The sequence below is a fragment of the Muntiacus reevesi genome, chromosome 22, assembly GCF_963930625.1.
Source record: "Muntiacus reevesi chromosome 22, mMunRee1.1, whole genome shotgun sequence".
NCBI lineage: Eukaryota > Metazoa > Chordata > Mammalia > Artiodactyla > Cervidae > Muntiacus > Muntiacus reevesi.
Genome location: NC_089270.1, coordinates 42721230 through 42739758, shown reverse-complemented (window position 1 = coordinate 42739758; position 18529 = coordinate 42721230). Strand labels below are relative to the sequence as shown.

The window sequence follows — 18529 nt, the reverse complement described above, 5'->3', positions numbered from 1 at the left end:
TGGGTAGAAGAGAGTGCAGTACTGGAGTTAGTTATTGAAAGTGATTGTTGGGACCTCCCTGGTACTGCAGTGTATAAAAAGTTGCCTTGCAATGCAGGGGACATGAGTTTGATGCCCAGTCGGAGAGCTAAGATCCCACATGCCATGGAGCAACTAAGCCTGCACTCCGCCACTACTGAAATCCTCGTGCACTGCAACTGGAGAGTCCGTATGCTGGAAAGAACCTGCGTGATTCAACTGACCTGACACAGCCAAATAAATAAATGAATAGTTTTTTAAAAAAACTGATTGTTAAAGCCCAAAGAGTAGCCTCAGACCATTCTACTGTCTCTGCCTTTGGAAGGATAACCAAAGGAGTCAGTAAGGCAGTTGAGAAGATGAACAGTGGTCTCCATAAGCTGATTAGAAGCTTCTGATAGATGTTTGGAATCCCAATCTCTCTGCAAATAGCAATATTATCAATGACAACAACAACAAAAACCAGAACAGAGATCTGGAGATGAGAGTTGTGAGTCCTTTCTTTCCATAAGGCCCCAGGAACTTCTCTGCTCTTTGGACCTCTAAGTCCAAAGGGACCATTTTTGTGTTCATCTGTAAGTCACGGCTCAGTGGTTCTTCTCTAAGCTTAGGAAAACGACTCCTCAGGGCCCAGTGTTGTTCTAAATTGCCCAAATGGGCCTCTCTTCCTGTCCTTCTAGAGTTTGCTTTTCCCACATGTGCTTTACATTTGACTTCAGGTCTTGCTTAAATTAAAATGACTGTTAAATGTCTGTATTGATCATCTTTCAGTTAGAAGTTAAAAATCTGGGGAGTTTTAGAGGTCTTTATACATCTCACAGTTGATCAAGAGACTCCTAGGTATTCTAAGCATCACAAGAGAAGTCTGCCACACGGCAGGTCCCATTTCTTCCCTCTGAACAGATACTCCGAGCGTAAGTTGCAGCACAGAGGCGCAGAGACCCCTCACCTCTTGGCTCACTCTTAATAAACAGAAGGGGGAGAACTGGGCTACTTTGCAATCAATCGTGAAAGATCTGTAAACGTCAAGAATAAAGAAGTCCAGATGAACTTGGCTAAGGTGCAATTTGTGGTAAATTGCCCCTCCACCTCCTAATCACGTAATTCATAGTTCCCAGCTGGTTAAGGACAGAGGTCCCACCAAGCTCTTTGTTCATTAGAACATAGTTTCAAGCTGAGCTCTCCGCACGTGGGCTATTCAGTTTCCATTCCAGCCCTGTCTCAAAATCTGGAACTTCGGGCAACATTCTTACCCACCCTCTTTGTGTCAGCTTCCTCTTCAGAGAAAAGAAAATAATCTGCATTGTAGAGTTGTTTGGAGACCAAATTGGTAACCATGATTACCAAAGATCTAAAGTTACACAAATTGCCGAGGATGTAATGTTAACTTGTGTTATGTAAAGTGAATTATCTAGAAGAGAGTGTTCCTTAGTGTTACTAATAAATCAGTGACCGTTCTCCTCTGCCATTCTTCTCAGGGCTTTAAAAAAAGGCACAAAAACAGACATAAGAGAAAGGTACGAATGTTTTTCATCACTTTGAGAAGTAGGTATTGTCTTCCTGCCTGTGTTCTAGGAGGCTGGATACCGGCCCTGGAGTACTCAGGGCATTGCCAAGTGACGGTTTCCTTTTATGTCACAGCTGCTTCTGTGTTTATCCTCAAGTTAAATTTTGGAAGTATCACACTAAAAGGCAAAATAAACTAATTTGTGTAACAGGAAAAAGTAATTCTCATAACAGCAATGGCCATATCAAAAAATAGATTCTGACGTGTGTAGAAACTTAATAAATATTAAAAGAATAGTTTCACTTCTGGCTGTGATGAAGTAGCTTATAACAAATCAGTGCTCTCACCGAGAACAACTGAAAATACAAATAAAATATTCTAACAGGGACGTCTGTTTGAAGGTGTCAGATTGCTGCTGGCGCACCAGACTTGAGCAATGAGATCCTGGAGAGAAGGGAGATCCACTGAGTTGAGCCATGCTTTCTGCATATTGCTTCTCTCCAGTGGGCATTCGTTGACTCTTGGGTACAGGCCAAGAGACCAAAAATGTTCAGGGTGGCCACCAAGAGGAGGAGGAGGCAGAAGAGCTGTAGGCAAACTCATGGGGCTGGGAGCACAAAAATTAGAGTTTGAGACTGCCAGGACAGCCAAGACTTGAGGGACTGAATTCCCCGAGAAGAGAAGCCCAGAATGAAATCTAAATCTAAGTAACAGTTTTCCTTTTGAGGCATTTGCTGGTAAAGCTGCACAAGAATGAAGGCTGAAAAACAGCAGAATTTTTGGCAATCTTTGGTGCCAGAAAGACAAAAATTGTAGTTTGAGATTGTTGCCAAAACTCAGCCTCTGTTCGCTGGTGCCACATAGAAACATGGAGACAGGGTTTTGGGTGATGTAGAAAAGAGTAGCTTTTATTGTTTTGCCAGGCAAAGGGGACCACAGTGGGCTAATGCTCTTAAGACTGTGTGACCCACCCTAGAGGGGGTAGTGAGAAGTTTTATAGTGTTCAGGAGTGATCAGCTTGTGGAGTTCTCAGATTGGTTGCCATCAAGGTGAAGTTTCAAGCTTCACCAGCCTTCTGGTTTCAACCAGTCTGGGATCTATGTTCTTGTGGTCAGCAGCTTTCATCTGGAGGGGGTCTGCTTCCTGTAAAAATCAACTTAGGAATGTGTGTCAGACCTTTTATCTGTATCTTTCAAGGAACTGTAGGTTCGATGATTCTGCTATGTGGCAGAATTTTAGTCTAAATTGTTATCAGTTTCCTAGTCCAATAGTTGTTCTTTGTTTCTACATCTTCACATATCCCAGTCATTAACTCTTTTAAAATATAATTTTACTCAATTTTTTCTCTTTTTAAAATAATTTTTATGATTTATTTTTATTTTTGATTGTGGTGGGTCTTTGTTGATTTGCGGAGCCTTTCTTTAATTGCAGTGAGTGGGGGCTGTTCTTCATTGAAGTGCGCGGGCTTATTGCAATGGCTTCTCTTCTTGCAGGCCCTAGGCATGGGCTTCGGTAGTCGCGGCACATGGGCTCAGCGGTTGCAACTTGCGGGCTCTAAAGTTTGGGCTCAGTAGTTGTGATCCAAGGGCTTAGTTGCTCTGTGATGTGTGGAATCTTCCTGGACCAGGGATCGAAACTCTGTCTCCTGCCTTGACAGGTGGATTCTTGTCCACTGTGCCACCAGGAGAGGCCCCAGTCATTAACTCTTGAATCAGCATTTTACTTCAGAAGACAAGGACACAGGGGCTTGTACACAGTTTCAAGACTCACCAACCTACCCAGGAGAAGAACTTTTAGGAAATAACCCATGTGGGTTTTTTTTATTAATTATTTTAATTGAAGGATAATTACTTTACAATATTGTGGTGGTTTTTGCCATACTTCAACATGAATCAGCCATGGGTGTACGTGTGTTCCCCCATCTTGAACCCCCCTCCCACCTCCCTCCCCACCCCATCCCTCTGGGTTGTCCCAGAGCACTGGCTTTGAGTGCCCTGCTTCATGCATTGAGCTTGCACTGGTCATCTATTTTACATATAATAACCCAGGTTTTTATTTGAGACTCCAGGAGGCCTACATGCTAGAAGCAAGGACAAAGCAGACATAGCCTGAGCCTTACAAAGGTTGCTGATCACTGTGATCATCCTGATTGGATTGATGTGATCTAATCCTTTACTGCTTGCTAGCTGCTGCTGCTAAGTCGCTTCAGTCGTGTCCGACTCTGTGCGACCCCATAGACGGCAGCCCACCAGGCTCCCCCGTCCCTGGGATTCTCCAGGCAAGAACACTGGAGGGGGTTGCCATTTCCTTCTCCAATGCGTGAAAGTGAAAAGTGAAAGTGAAGTCAGTCAGTCATGTCCAACTCTTAGCGACCCCATGGACTGCAGCCTACGAGGCTCCTCTGTCCATGGGATTTTCCAGGCAAGAGTACTGGAGTGGGTTGCCGTTACCTTCTCCGACTGCTTGCTAGAGGAACCTGCAAATTGTCTTTGGAAGGAGAGAACCCAGCCTTTACAATTTTTCATGCATTTGTGTTGAATTCAATAAAAATTACCAGGCATTTAAGAAACAGGCTGAGGAAAACAAGATAATAGAAATAGACCCAAGGCAAATAAATAAAAATAAATATTTTTCCTTAAAAAGGGACTGTTTTAGCTTTGCGCAGTGGCAGTATCGTAGCCAATGAGGTTTATCCGAGGCGCGATTATTGCTAAATAAAAAAGAAAAAAAAAAAAAAAAAAAAAAAAAGGGACTGTTTTGGTGATCTAGTGGTTAGGACGCCACTTCTACCTCAGAGGGCCCAGGTTTGATTCCTGGTTTGGGAACTAAGATCTTGCATACTGTGCAGCAAAAAAAAAAAAAAAAAAAGAAACCCCAAAGGGACTAAAATATTGCTTTTTCAGACAGAGCTTTTCAAATAATTGTGATTACCATAGTCAATAAAATAGTTGACAAGATGGATAATTTCATCAGACAACTGGAATCTATTTAAAAGAATCAAATGGAAATTCTAGGTCTGAAAAATGCTACTGATAGTAAGAACTCAGTAGGTAGTTTTCACAGCAGACTGGACACCGCTAAAGGGAACATTAATGAGCTGAAAGTTAGGTCAGTAGAAAAATCCAGACTGAATCATATTGATTCAAAAGAATGATGAATACAGAAAATAACATGAAAGACATGACTTATATTGTAAAGGTCTAACATTGCAGAATCAGAAAAGGATAGGGAAAAATGGGGCAGAAGCAATATTCGAAGAAATAATGGCTGAGAATTTTCCCAAACTGATGAAAGACGCCAAGCCATGGGTTTAAGGAGTATTATGTACCCTGAGCTAGATAAATCAGAAGACATTCACAACTAGCCACAACAGACAATAACTGAGAAAACCAAAGACAAAGGAAAATCTTAAAATCAGTTGTAAGAGACACATTGCCTACCTTTTCAAAGAAACAGAAATATAACAGAAATTCTACAGCACAATCGCTTCAGTCATGTCTGACTCCTTGCTACCCAAAGGACCATAGCACACCGGCTCCTCTGTCCATGGGGATTCTCCAGGCAAGAACACTGGAGTGTGTTGCCATGCCCTCCTCCAAGGGGTCTTCCCAATCCAGGGATCAAACCCACCTCTCTTATGTCTCCTGCACTGGCAGGTGGATTGTTTACCACTGGCGTCTTCTGAGAAGCCTACCTAACATCATAATTTATGGAAAAATATTGAACACTTTTTTGGTCAGCTTGGGAACATGACAAAGTCTACCATCACCCCTTCTGTTTAAGTTTCTATGAAGATCGTAGCTTATTGCAGTATGGAAGGAAGGAAGGGAGAGTGAGATTGAAAAATGAACGAATTGGGTAATTCCCAGTGGTGGATTCTCTACTTCCACAGAAAGGGGCCCAGGTTTAATCCCCAGTCAGAGAACAAGCGACCAAAAAAGGAGAAAGAAAGAAAATGAACAAATAAAGCTGTCTTTTGTCACAGATAAAATGACTGTATACATAGAAAATCCAAAAGAACCAACAATCACATTATTATGATTAATAAATAAATTTAGTTAAGCCTAATTATGATGTCAATAATCAATAACCAAGTGATACTTAAATACTCTGCCAATAAATGATTAGAAAAATAAACATTTTAACCTATACCATTTACAGTAGATTCAGAAACATCAAATATGTAGGACTAGATCTATGAAAATATATAAAAGACCTCTATACAGAAAACTACAAAACTTTATTGAGAGAAAGTAAAGAGGATCTAAATAAATGAAGGGATAGCCAGTGTTCATGGATGAAAAGAATGAGTGTTGTAAAGATACTAGTTATCCTCAAAGTTTATTTACAGATCCAGTGCCACCAGAGAAGCAATCCTAGGAGTGTTAAGAGGGGGTGTGTGTGTGTGTGTGTGTGTGTGTGTGTGTGTGTGTGTGTGTGTGTGTGTTTATGTAAGTTTATGTAGAAATGCAGAGATAAGTATAGGCACCTGGGGAAAAAATCAAAGCTGAAGAACATAAACTGCTAGATATCAAGACTTATAAAACAGCTGTAAGACTTCCCTGGCGGTGCAGTGGGTAAGCATCCACATGCTGGTGCAGGAGACACTCGTTCGACCCCTGGTCTGGGAAGATCCCAGATGCTGTCGAGCAGCTAAGCCCTTTTGTGCCACAGCTACTGAAACCCACGTGCCCGGGAGCCCTTGGGAGAAGCCCCTGAAGTGAGAAGCCTGCACACTGCGATGAAGAGTAGCGTCCGCTCGCCACAACTAGAGAAAGCCCACACAGAGCAGTGAAGGCCCAGAGCAACCAAAAATAAAAAGTAAATAACTTCGGGGGGAAGGAAAAAGCTATAGTAACTAAGACAGCGTGGGACTGTTGCTATAAAAACAGACAAATAGACCAGGAGAACACAGGCCAGAAACAGGTTCACACATGTACAGTCATTTAATTTATGGCGAGTCGCTCACTGTCTTCAAGCCTCAGTTTCCTCATCTGTAAATGGGCTCAATAATAGTTCCTACCACTTAAGGTTTAAATAGTGTATATCACAAGGATTGAGATGGTATATTAAAGAAGTTATCACATATGGAGGGGACATAGCAAGTGCCCAATAAAATTTAGCCAGTGTTAATATCACCACTTTGATTACACTAGTTTATAATTATTACTACTACTCCTAGTACTGTTCATTTTCTCTATTTTTCAGTAAGATAACCTAGAAGTGGAGAATGTGGGGACATTAAATCCTGGCTAGCAGCAAGGAACATTTGGGACACACACAGAAAAGCAGGAAACTGTTGGTTCTTAGTTTTTCTGGAAAAGAAAGAATTTGAGCTGAGAGTTAAACTTCATGATTCAAGGACTTCCCTGGCTGACCAGTGGTTGACTTGCCTTCCAATGTAGGGAGTGCGTGTTCACCCCTGGTCAGAGGCTAAGATCCCACCTGCCTCAAGGCCGAAAAGCCAAAACATTAAACAGAAACAATATTGCAACAAATTCAATAAAGACTTTAAAAATGGTCCACATTAAAAAAAAAAAAAAATCTTTAAAGAAAATGTCATGATTCAGCCAGAAGATTGACTTGGAAACTGGAAGAGGACGTGGCCTTCCAGTGTCGGCCTATTATGTGCATACAACTGTGAGACATTAGTAAACGTTTATTAAGCATCTAAAGTGGGCTTGTGCATATATGTGTTTGTAAGAGTATCTGAGAGCCTATGTGTGTACATAAGCCATTTGTAAAAACATTGTGTAGAAAGTGAAGTTCGTTACCTCTTCTTTCATCTGAATCCTAGCCAGGGAATCTGAGAAAGTTCAGACAGGATATTAAAAGGTTTGACTCCATAACTTTGAATGAAATTTTAATTCCTAGCATTGTTGGGTGAGTTTGGAAGTTCATTTGGTAGCACAGGTCACAAAGTTTCTGAGGAACGAGGACATAATGACGCATTTAATTCCCTCTGATATTCATATGCTAAAACAATGCCTCGTATTTCATAAAGTGGGTTGCTCCTCCTCAGTGTCCTGTGCTGTGTAGCTGAAGACTCACCCATTATTCCAGCTGTTTAGCGTCTCCAGCCTTCCCATATTCCAGCCCCCATGACATTGGCATCCTGTATTCCTCTCCCACTGCTCCACCCAGACTCTATCTCACTCATGGGAAGGAATACTAGATCCCTTCTGCCACTTTGAAACACTTCAGCTGCCTGGTCTGGGGTTGTGTTCAGCTGTTCTGAATGCTGTTTCTCATGCTACAGCTTCTATTTAGGTGACTGCCTACTTGTGTACTAAGTTACTTCAGTCATGTCCAGCTGTTTGTGACCCCATGGACTGTAGCCCTCCAGGCTCCTCCGTCCATGGGATTCTCCAGGCAAGAATACTGGAGTGGGTTGCCATTTCCTCCTCCAGGGGATCTTCCGACCCAGGGGTAGAACCTGCGTCTTTTGTGTCTCCTGCTTTCTTTCCCAGGCCGGTTCTTTATCGCTAACGCTACCCTCTAAGGCTGTTTACCCCTTGAGTTTTATTTGCAACAATAAGTTGGTGATGAGATCACTAAAGTAAAGCTTTCGGCACAGTATTTTCGTCAAAGTCACAATTGGTGGTTATTACTGTTTTTATTATCACACAGCCAGAAGGCTTATGTCCAAGTCTTTGTCTCTAAACTTCGTATGCTTTGTTACCATGCTGCTGGTAATTTGGCCAATTTGATGATATAATTTGGTACTCAATCTTCCCAAGAAACTTGATCGGGACCCTGCCTGCTGCATTTCTGTAATTCAGCTCAGAGGTACCAGCCAGAGACCCCAGTACTGGCTCTTCTTTTCTGCCCTTGATCACTGATAAAACCTCCCGATGGGACCCCTTTCTGTGGGGAGGGGAGAGGGAGAAGTCGAGCTCTCAGCCTTGGGATAGCTGCCCGTGTGCCTGGCGTCGCGGACGTGTGCCTGTCTTGCCTTACAGAGAGTGATTCTGTCCCTGTGTATTCCTTCCCAGAAATAGCTTAATTTCCCGTATCAAGTGAGGAACAGTTGGTGTCTGCTGCCCCCTCTTCCTGCAGTTCACCCAACCTATACCTCACAGTCAGAGTAGAAGTCTAGAATTCCTCCGAAGTCCAGCCTTTTCAACTGAAGCGTTCTTTTTTTTTTTTTTTTTTTTTTTTTAATATTATTTTATTAGTTGGAGGCCAATCACTTTACAACATTTCAGTGGGTTTTGTCATACATTGACATGAATCAGCCACATGAAGCGTTCTTATTGTTAGGAACCTACCACTGATACGCTGCCCGATGCATGGCGCCCGTTTAGAGTCTCCTTAGCACGTGTGCCCCCACCCCTCTGAATTCCTGAGGAGTCTCCACAGAGAGGCTCTTTATTCCGATAGTGTCCATCAGCAGTTCCAGTCCTCATCAAGTCTTTGTTTTAGATGTATGTATTTTTCTTCCCAATGGATTACAATCTGAGAGAGAGAAATTCTTGCCTCACACTTCGAGATCTTCATGTTGCTTAAAAAGGACTGCTTGACAAGACTTGACAGGTCATCAGGAGAAAGGCTCCTGCAGCTAAATTTCTGCAGCGCTTTCTGTCCCGGGTCCTCCACAAACAGGTAGCAAGCACGCTGAGTTCTCCCAGTGAGCGGCTCTAAAACAGGCTATGTAGGAGACATGCCCTCTTATTCCCAAGGGACACTTCCGTCTGCCCGGCTACTTGGCTGACCCCTCGCAGAAGAGGACAGCAGGCTGGAAGCACTTTCTGAGTGAGACTGGGGATGTGGGTGGAGTCCCCTGAATCAGGAGGAACAGGAGATGGAATTGCCAAAAGAAGTCTTATCATCCTAATAAAATGAAGCACATGATTTGCATTCCAGGTCCTTCAACTATTCTATGGGAACCCGAGCATTTTCCCATGACAGTATTTTTATCCCTGATGGGGGAGCAGAAAGTGAGCAGACAGTTCAAGCAATGTCACAGGACAACATCCTGGGCAAAGTCAAAACTCTTCAGGTAAGACAGCTTGAAGGTCAGAGGCATAGGAAGGGGGAGGGGGGCGGCCACGGAGGGAAGTGGGGAATGTCCCTGGCTTGGCCTTGAGTCATGGATTGGGAAGTCCAGGGGTCACTCCCGGTGAGAATGTTTGCTTTCTGAAACCTGGCTTAGTTCCCTGGAAGCTTCTGTGCACCCATGAGAGGTTCATTGTCAAGTGGTACCCACCTTCAGAACACCCCCTCTCCTTTTCTCTCAAGTTGCTCCCTCATTTTTAACTGGACTTAATGAGGACAGGTGCCCTAGAGAAGCTGCAGAACTTGGGCGGGAGGAGAGCACTCCTTACCCCGAGTGTCGGCCGTGACCCCTGAGCACGGGGCTGGCTGTCAGGCTGCAGGCACGCGCAGCAGGCACCCTCTCCGAGGCTCTGCGCTTGGCCATGAAGGGCTTTCACGGATTCTGCTGTGTTTCTGGCCCTGGCTCCCCCGAGCCGCCCTGTCCCAGAGGGACGCTGCAAAGCTCTTCCGCTTCCCTCCTATTTGCGCTGCAGAGGTGGGCAATCTTCCTCCCTAAAACTGATAGGTGGTAACTCCTTTAATAATGAAGATAAAATAATTCTTCAGTCAATGAGATTGAAATAACGGAAAATCCAGGAAAAGCAAGGGGAGCGAAGACCCCTGGGATCCGACAACCTAGGTTTGCCTGAGTGCTCAGTACTCAGTCACCCGGCAGAAGTGCCTAAGCAAGCGCTTCTCTGAGCTTGGGCTGCTTGGAGGCGATCTAGACTGTACAGGGGACTCTGGTATGCTGCTTTCCATCTCTTTCTATGTCTGCAACAGTGAAGGAACAAATGAATGAATGAACCAAGCAAAAAAATAATAAAGGAGACAGCTGGCTTGAGTAGCTATTGACATGATGAAGCATGGTACTCAGAATTTTCTACTTGCTTGAAATATTCTTCTTTCTACTGAATATTAAGCTATGTATTTTGTGACCTGTGTTTGGTTACATATTCCACAGGTACTCAGCTAAATATAGCGTATGGCAGCTGGGAAATAGCCAACACCCTGGAACCACACCCAGACTTGCCTAGATGTTTATACCTACCCCCGTGCTGCCCAGGGCCACAGTCCTGCCCTCGGAACTCACCTAGGCCCTTCCTTCAGATTCCAGCACATCTTGACTAGCTCCCATTCTTGGTTCTTGCTGGCCGTGCAGCTACACGTTTTATGGACTCAGAAAGGAAAGGCAGCCTCAGTCACTTCTCTTCAGCTGGAGAAGAAAAAGGGCAGTGATGGCCGAGGAAAACCTTGACCCCCCCCCCCCCCTTACCTTTCCTTCTTGAAGTTTCCGGCTCCTGGAATATTATTCCTAACAAGTAATGAACCCTCCTGATAGCCCCTTTCTGAGGGGAGTGACCTGCAGATCTCAGTCTGCAAACCAACTGTATTTCACAAGGGCTTTCAAGGAGTTCTTTAAAAATTAGGGAATAGTCTGTTGTCTTAAATGGTAGCGTCTTTGTAATACCAGCACATATCAGCATCACTCCACTAAGTGGATTTGGAGTTGTAAAAAATAGATAATTCTGCAATATTGAAAATATAGACACTCAGTAGAAATATGTGAATGCCTGTTGTTTGTATTAATGATGTAAGGCAGAAGTTTTAAAGAATCTGATTTCATAGTTAATAAGTGTAAAACAACTTCTCTGAAGCAGCAGTTTCTGTTAATGCTGGAGGAGAAATGTGAGGGAAACAGAATAGCTGTCTAATTGAATGCTCTCCTCTGGACCACATCTACTCACACGAGGTCTGCCTTAATTTTGCTTCTGCTGCATGGATATGCACAAGCTTCCTTACAGCTCTAATGCTATGTTTTGAAACAATGTAATAAGAGACTTTTGCTTTTCAAGGAGGGAAATGGGGACCCTTATCATAGCAAATGTGATTTTTGGAGTGCCATAATATATCACTGTGTCACCCCCAAAAGACTCTGCTTTATTTTTCAGTCGACTAAGCAGTATGTTCCTGGTAAGTCGTAGAAATAGTAGTTAACTTATTAACTTGCATGAATGCTTTGCATTTTCCCATAAAAACGTTATGCTGGTATTGATGCTTAGTAAGCAGCATAAAAGACCACCCCCTCGTAGACTCCAGCATGGAATGAGGGTGTTTATTTATGTCAGACGCATGTATGTTTTTTATGTCTGGAATTGTCTTTGTGTATGTGTGTATGTTTATTTTAGAAAGAGAGAGAGAAGTAGTGGATAGCACCTATTTGACAGTAAATGTCCTAGCAAGCTAATTTGCCACCATTATTAAGACATTCTTTTGAAATGAGATTTCTACTGGAATGCCATTAAAAAAAAAAAAAAAAACACACCAAAAAACGTGTTTTTTTTTTTTCTGGCTCAAGAAACTTCCCAGCCCATGGAAACCAGAGCTGCGCCTGAATTTGGAAAGGTTGCCCCCTAGTGTCCACATATAGTGACCTCAGCCAGAACTGTCCTAGGTTGTACCAGTGATGGTTAGTATCCGTCTGCTGAGTACAGAATGACTGAATGCAGCATAAAGAAGCCTACTCTTTCCTGAACAATGTGAACCTACCACCTGCCAAAATTTCTGTAGCAAGCAATTGAACCTTTAAAAGAAAAATTACCTTTTTTCCCCTGAGTATAAAGATAATGCATGTGCATAGAACAAATTTTAATATACAGGATAGTCATAAGGGACAGAAATGACAGTGATGTCCTTTTTGAGAACCCTATACATACCAGTCAGTTGTTCTATGGCCAGTAAGTGAAATAAAAAATGCCTAACAGGCCTCTGCCATCACCTGGCTTTGTGGCCTCAGGGCAAATCATTAAAGCTCTCTGATGCTCATATTCCTCATCTGAAAAACAAGAGGATGCGTGTAATGGATGATCTGAAGAGCCCCTCCAGTTCTTAAAATCTGCCATTTATAGAAAATCACTGTTCATCTGCTAGAGCATGGAGTGGCTTTGTAAGCTTTGCACTGCAACTCATTGGACTAGAATGACCTTGATGTTCCCAGAGCACATATCAGGGAGGTGCCTGTTTATTTCAGAGCAAACCAGGCTGTGAAGTATGTATGCACCTACTGATGATAGGAATATCACAGTCGAAGCCCACAGGTGATGTTTAGAATAATACCAGAGCTTTGTCCGAAAATGCTTAGTCTATTAGTCCACAGACTGTTTAGCTCAGGAGGGAGAATGTCCGTCTTCAGTAGCTGCTATCTCCTGCCAGGCTGGATTTCACTTTAAAATGCCAAAGTGTCTTACTTTTGAGGATTTGAGCACCTCATGCAGCTGTCAAGGACACAAAGAATAAATACCTGCTCTTCACCACTTCTGCACAGAGCAGATGTCTTTAAATCTGTGTGCGTTTGATTTGGCTTATTCTCTTAAATTCATTTTAACTATGGGAGTATCTGGAGTTCGCTTGAGAAGACAGTGATTTTATTTTCTCTTTGCCTTGTTCTTATAGCCGTAGTATGAAGGATGGCTATGAAAAATCTGGGGAAATCTAAATTGGCAGTGTTGAGAACTACAGAATATGATGTGCTTGGAATTTCTACACCATAGGAATAGAGCCTCATAAATATAGATGTGCATTCCTATAATATCATTCCCCAGCATTCCATTTTACAGCCAAATGGCCAAATTTGAATGAATAAAATATCGCCCCTTTAGCTCACATTCCAGTCTAACAGTGAATCCATTCATTGCCACAAGTAACATGGACTCAGTTTAGGCACAGAGGTTCCACTCTCCCCTCTGGTTATTATCTCTGTGCATATAAAGAATCCATGGGTATGTAAAAATATACATATCTATTAAAATACATCTATGTATAGATGGAAGGTGTGGTGATAGTTTATTTCCCTGAAAGCTTACGGGCAAGCTCATCTTAACGGTCTGGTTTCGAGTGACTGCTTGTGTCTTCCCATGACGGTGCCTGAGCAGTGGGCGGAAGAAGTCACCAAAAAACCATGTTTATCCCTGTTCACTTCGTTCGACATCTGAGATGGCAGATAGGTCTCGGCGGTCATCTTTTAGTTGTCAATAAATCAGATGATGTGTCCAGCAGCCCCGTCCCCTCTGAGTCAGTTGAGGGGAACATTTGGAGCAGGAACCACAGATCAGGTGCAAGAGCCTGGGCCTTGAGAGCCTGAGGCTCAGTCACCATGGCCGTGGCCCTGCAGCCCTGACCTGGCCTGTGGCCACGGCAGGGTGCGTCTGCGAGGACAGTCCTTTGTCTGGACGGAGAGGCTGCCTTCCTGTCCCTGGATGGCGGCCGTCACTTTTTGCACGACCTGGGTCCTCCCCTCCTCCTTCCCTCGCCCTCCTCCCAAGCTCCCTAACCAGCAGCCTGAATTTGTTTTCTCCAGAGGAATTTTAAATCAGCTGCTTTACGGAGATGCTCATTGTCATTCTCGAAGGCAACAGCATTGTGTTTCTTTTGCCAGGATGAACATGCCCGCGACATAAACCAGCCCCCAGATACACACACATTCTCATTCCCTCCCTGCCTCTCCCTCTCCCTCCTTTCCAGCCTCCCCCATCCCGCCCCCTTTGGCTGTTGTACCTGCCCACGGCTGCAGCTTCTCCTCCCTGGGCCTCCTGTCTGCCCCCTCCACCCTCCTCTCAATTTCCCTCTTTAACTCTCAACCTTCTTTGTTAACGTCATGCTCTCCATTTCCCCAGCTTTGTCCCACACACCTTATTTCACCTGTTCTTATTGCATCTGATGTATTTCCCCCGTTTTCTCTTTCATTTTTGTCTGGTAGCCACGATAAACATCGCATCTTCGGAGTTTATTTAAATATAAGCAATGTGAACTTGACATCAGTGTTATAAAAAGGGCTCTAACAAAAACAAAAAAATCAGCACATTCATTCTTTTTGTGATGGTGGCCAAAATCCTAACAAAAGAGCGTTGATGTATTAAGCTTAGTTCTCCTTGGGAACTCATTAAAGAATTATTCTTTCCATTCTGAGTAGAAGAAATACCCTCATCTTAGATATTCAAGAACATTGGTAGATGGCAGACCCTGACACAGGAGGTCTCATTCTAGGGTGATTGGAAAAAAGTTTTTAGCTCTTTACCAGCACACATAAAGAAGAGATAACCAGGTGACCAGATGACCAGATAACTGGTCAACCAAAGGCTGGGCTGGGAGTCCCAGAGGGAAGCCCTGCCCAGACTGTGACTAGGATGCAGGAGCTCTTCCTGCCACTCCTGCCGAGGCACCCATCCATCTCCCACACGGCAGCAAGAGTGCCACAGGGCCTGTGGCTTTGTTACACCATGTCCTCATGTCTAACACCATCGGCTGTTCTAACTGTGCCTGCTTATTGATCTGCTTAGAGTAGACACTAACTGCCGCTTCCTGCTAAACTCATTGTAGAAGACACCCTTTTGCAGCCTTCTCCTCCCTGAAACCCCTTTAGGCTGTTCAAGCTGTACTTCACTGGCTGAACTTGGGCTTTTGATGTGTGTTCCCTCCCCGTGGTGTCAGGGGGCGCCGGGTTCAGGCTGAGATACAGCAGATCAAATCCGAGTCCTTGTCTCTCTGTGCTCCTGACTTGGCATGCTGGGGTTCCCGGGGTGCAGGGAGGGGACCTGGGGTTTGTCTCTTTCATGTCTCTGCAATTTCACCGTCCGCCACGTAAAGCTGAGGGGGAGCTGGGTGAAGGTGGACTTGATACTCTTGAGTTCAAAGAGAGAATGGGCATTTTCCTCAAGGGAGGCCACCTTCAGTAAGGTGGTAAAAATGCCGGATCCTCTCTTTCTGTCCCAGTAAGAAAAGGGAAGCACAGTGTAAATTTATGAGAACCAGTGGAGCACCATGAAAACAGCACTGAATATATTTTAGAAGACGTGGATTCAGGTCCCTTTGGTACCACTCATTCATTCCATGAGCTTGGGCCAGTCACTGGACCTTGACTTTTTTTGTAAAACGAGGGGTTCAGATAATGTGATTGCTAAGACTTTTTGCAGCTTTGTGGGATTAAATATTAGCCACATTAAAGATAAAGATCAGATAATGTATTCTGGTTGTTTTTTTTTTTCTTTTGAATCATAAAAGACCTAGGTCTAGAGCAGTAATTCTCAGCCCGAGGCGATCTTCCCCACCAGGGGACATTGGACAACACCTGGAGGCAGTTTTTGGTTGTCCAGGCAGAAATGAACAGGTGTTGCTGCTGTTGTCTGGTGTCCAAAGAGGGCAGGGGTGATGCTAAACACCCTGTGATGCACAGGAGAGCTCCCCACAACAAAGAATTATCTGGCCTCAAATGTCAGTCGTGCCGAGCTTGAGAACCCCGCTGCAGATAAAGGAAGTAATTTCTACAATATATTCAATTCATTACAGTCTTCTCAGATGACCACAGCTTACCTCTTTTCCTTCCTCAATGTCACTCATTTTCTGTACATATTAAATATTTTATATCTAATGTATCAAGCCCATTAAATATTTTGCCTCTTATTAAAAACTATTGTGTTTATATATTTTTCTTCAGGGAAAATAATTCCCGTTTTAATCCAGCTTTTCTTTAATTCTAAATACTATTTTTCTTCCTAATTTTTGTCCTTTACCCTCCTCCCACCATCCGTTCAGCTCCCTCCCACCAGCGATCGGTCTCTCTCTGGCCCTTACTCCAGCCTCCTCCTCTGACGCACTGGGTCCCTTCTGGCCTGTGGGTCACAGTGGGTAGCTGCAGCAAGGCAATGAGGACATCCTAGTGGCAGGACAAGATTGCTTTCATCTTTTCCGTGTATTTAGCATCAATCATGGAAAGACTTATTGGCCTGGCGCCTTCTTCCCCTTGGCCATGGTACCCACTGTAACCCAAACCGGATGTTTAAGTTAGGGGCTGGTGAGGAAGGTAGATGAAATAAATATTCAAGGGGAATATGTCCAAAAGGGGCTGGAGGGTTCCTCCATTTGTGCAACCACAGCAGTCTTGATTTCCCACAGTGGTTCTGGCAGCTCATGAAACTATTTTCTATATAATTTTTGTACCTTTCAAGTACTTTTGTGCCTTTGAAAGACTTTTGATTTTTTTGACAAAAATCAAAAAATTTCTGTCATACTCAACTTTTTTGATCAGAAATATGATCTCTCTACCCCCCTTGGAAATGTTGGCATCTCCATGAAAGAGATGGCTGGATGAAAAGGCTGATGGCTCAAAGGTGGGAAAGAAAAAGAAACCCTGGGAAGGAGACTGAGGCATTACAGGACTGCGTCCGGGGCTTCTGGCTTGGTGGCTAGTCTAGAAACCAGGCGTGTAGAGAATGGGCCTCAGCGCCTGCTCGCTGTGCTGGGGAACCTGACTGGGGTTACTGTGGACCGCTTCGCTGCTTCAGGACGTCTTTCTTTCATTTCTCTCCAGCGACAGTTGGGCAAAAACATCAGGTTTGGGCAGCTGCCACCCGACGCCATTCCCATGAAGAAGGCAGACAGTGGCGAGGCTCGCTTCGAAGAGGACCCGTTCCTCACCAGTCCTGTGGAAGTCGTGACTCAGCAAGACGTCATCCTCTCAGACACCGAGAACAAAGTAAAGCTCCTCCGGGGAATGACTCGATTGCTCACAAGCCCGGGAGGAGGCTGGGCAGTGGGCAGGAGCGTCAGCAACCCCGGGGTCTGCAGGGTGGGGAGTCGCCCAGCCCCTCCGGCACAAGTGCCTTGAGCTGCAGGGGGGCCAGCTTGGAAGAGGGGGAGGCAAGGGAGAGTGCCCGTTGCACCCCTCTTCCCAGGGTCTTCCACTTACTCTCGGAGACCCGGGCTGCCCCCGCCCGAGCTGCACTGTCCTCCCTGCCGTCACTGTGCATCCCGAGTGTTTCTCCCATGTCTGCACTCCGCATCTGTGGCCTTATAACTGTCTTCTCTCCATCTCCAAACTGTTGGGCTCCTTGAGGACAGGCTGGATCTTACACATCTGTCTCCCCAGGATACCATCACTGCTTCCTTAGGAGCACTGAATAATTACTTGTGGAACTGGACTGACTTGAAATGAGGAAAGAATGAAGTAGGTGCTGCGCAGGCGTAGAATATATCAAACAGGCCAGCTTGCAGTTTACTTGGTGTGGAAAGTCACGCTGACCCAGCACTATCCTGTCTAAGTTTTGCCTCTTCTTATTTTTTTAGATTCAGTTATGGTTGTGCCGGGGCTTTGTCGCCGTGCCGGGGCTTTCTCTGGCAGTGGGAGCGTGGGCTACCCTTGGTTGCAGTGTGGCGGCTTCTCCCGTTGTGTAGCTCGGGTTGTAGGCACGAAGCCTTCCGTAGTTGCAGCACGCAGGCTCAGGAGCTGTGGATCGTGGGCTCTGAGGCTCAGGCTGAGGACTTGGGGGTGTGCGGGTTAGCCCACAGCATATGGGATCTTCCCAGAGCAGGGATCAAACCCGTGTGCCCTGTATGGGTGGGCAGATTCCTATGCACTGTACCCCCAGAGAAGTCTATTCTTTGGACACTTTGAAAGAAACACTCTGAGCAGATCCTGAAATAAGAGTCTCTTTAGCAGCAGCAGGAGTGCCTTCGGGCCTCTTATGGGAAAAGGAGAAACAGTCCTACCAGTAGGGAGATAGATGGTTCTTAGCTGAGGCTCCGAGTCTTCCCATGCTTACAAGAAAGCATTCTTTGTGCTGTGCCTACCACAGTGCCTGAAATGAGGTTGGGGGTTACTAAAATGCCCCTGGAAGAAGTCATACTAGTTATCAGCTAATGCATTATAATAATAGTAAGAAAGATAAGTGCTCTACAAGTTGTAGCACAAAAGGAAAGGGATGAAAGATGACAATCTCCTTTGTTGTCTGTCTCTGCCTGGGCCCGGCCCCGATGGCTCCCAGCGCCCATACCTCTGGGTGGTAGGTGAAGCAGGCACAGGGTCCCTCTCTCTTGCTGGTCCAACAATCCTCGTCTCCAGTCTCTTGAGGGCTGGCCTGCAACATCAGCCATCAGCCTTGATTGAGGGATTCCTATGGACCAGATCTTCCCTGT

The 18529-nt window shown here is 44.8% G+C and overlaps 1 protein-coding gene and 1 pseudogene across 4 annotated transcripts in view; both read left to right on the top strand.

Moving 5' to 3' along the window:
- CRACD (capping protein inhibiting regulator of actin dynamics) overlaps window positions 1-18529 on the top strand; it is a 282251-nt gene that overhangs the window by 243397 nt on the left and 20325 nt on the right. For 3 of the 4 annotated variants that reach the window (XM_065914362.1, XM_065914364.1, XM_065914363.1), the window contains 2 exons: window positions 9392-9527; window positions 16926-17090. In XM_065914362.1, the coding sequence (XP_065770434.1) occupies window positions 9408-9527; window positions 16926-17090 (285 nt within the window). In that variant the 5' untranslated portion in view covers window positions 9392-9407. The remainder of the gene's footprint in view (window positions 1-9391; window positions 9528-16925; window positions 17091-18529) is intronic. The other variant, XM_065914365.1, reaches the window with a different exon arrangement.
- LOC136153097 (U4 spliceosomal RNA) lies at window positions 4179-4260 on the top strand (annotated as a pseudogene).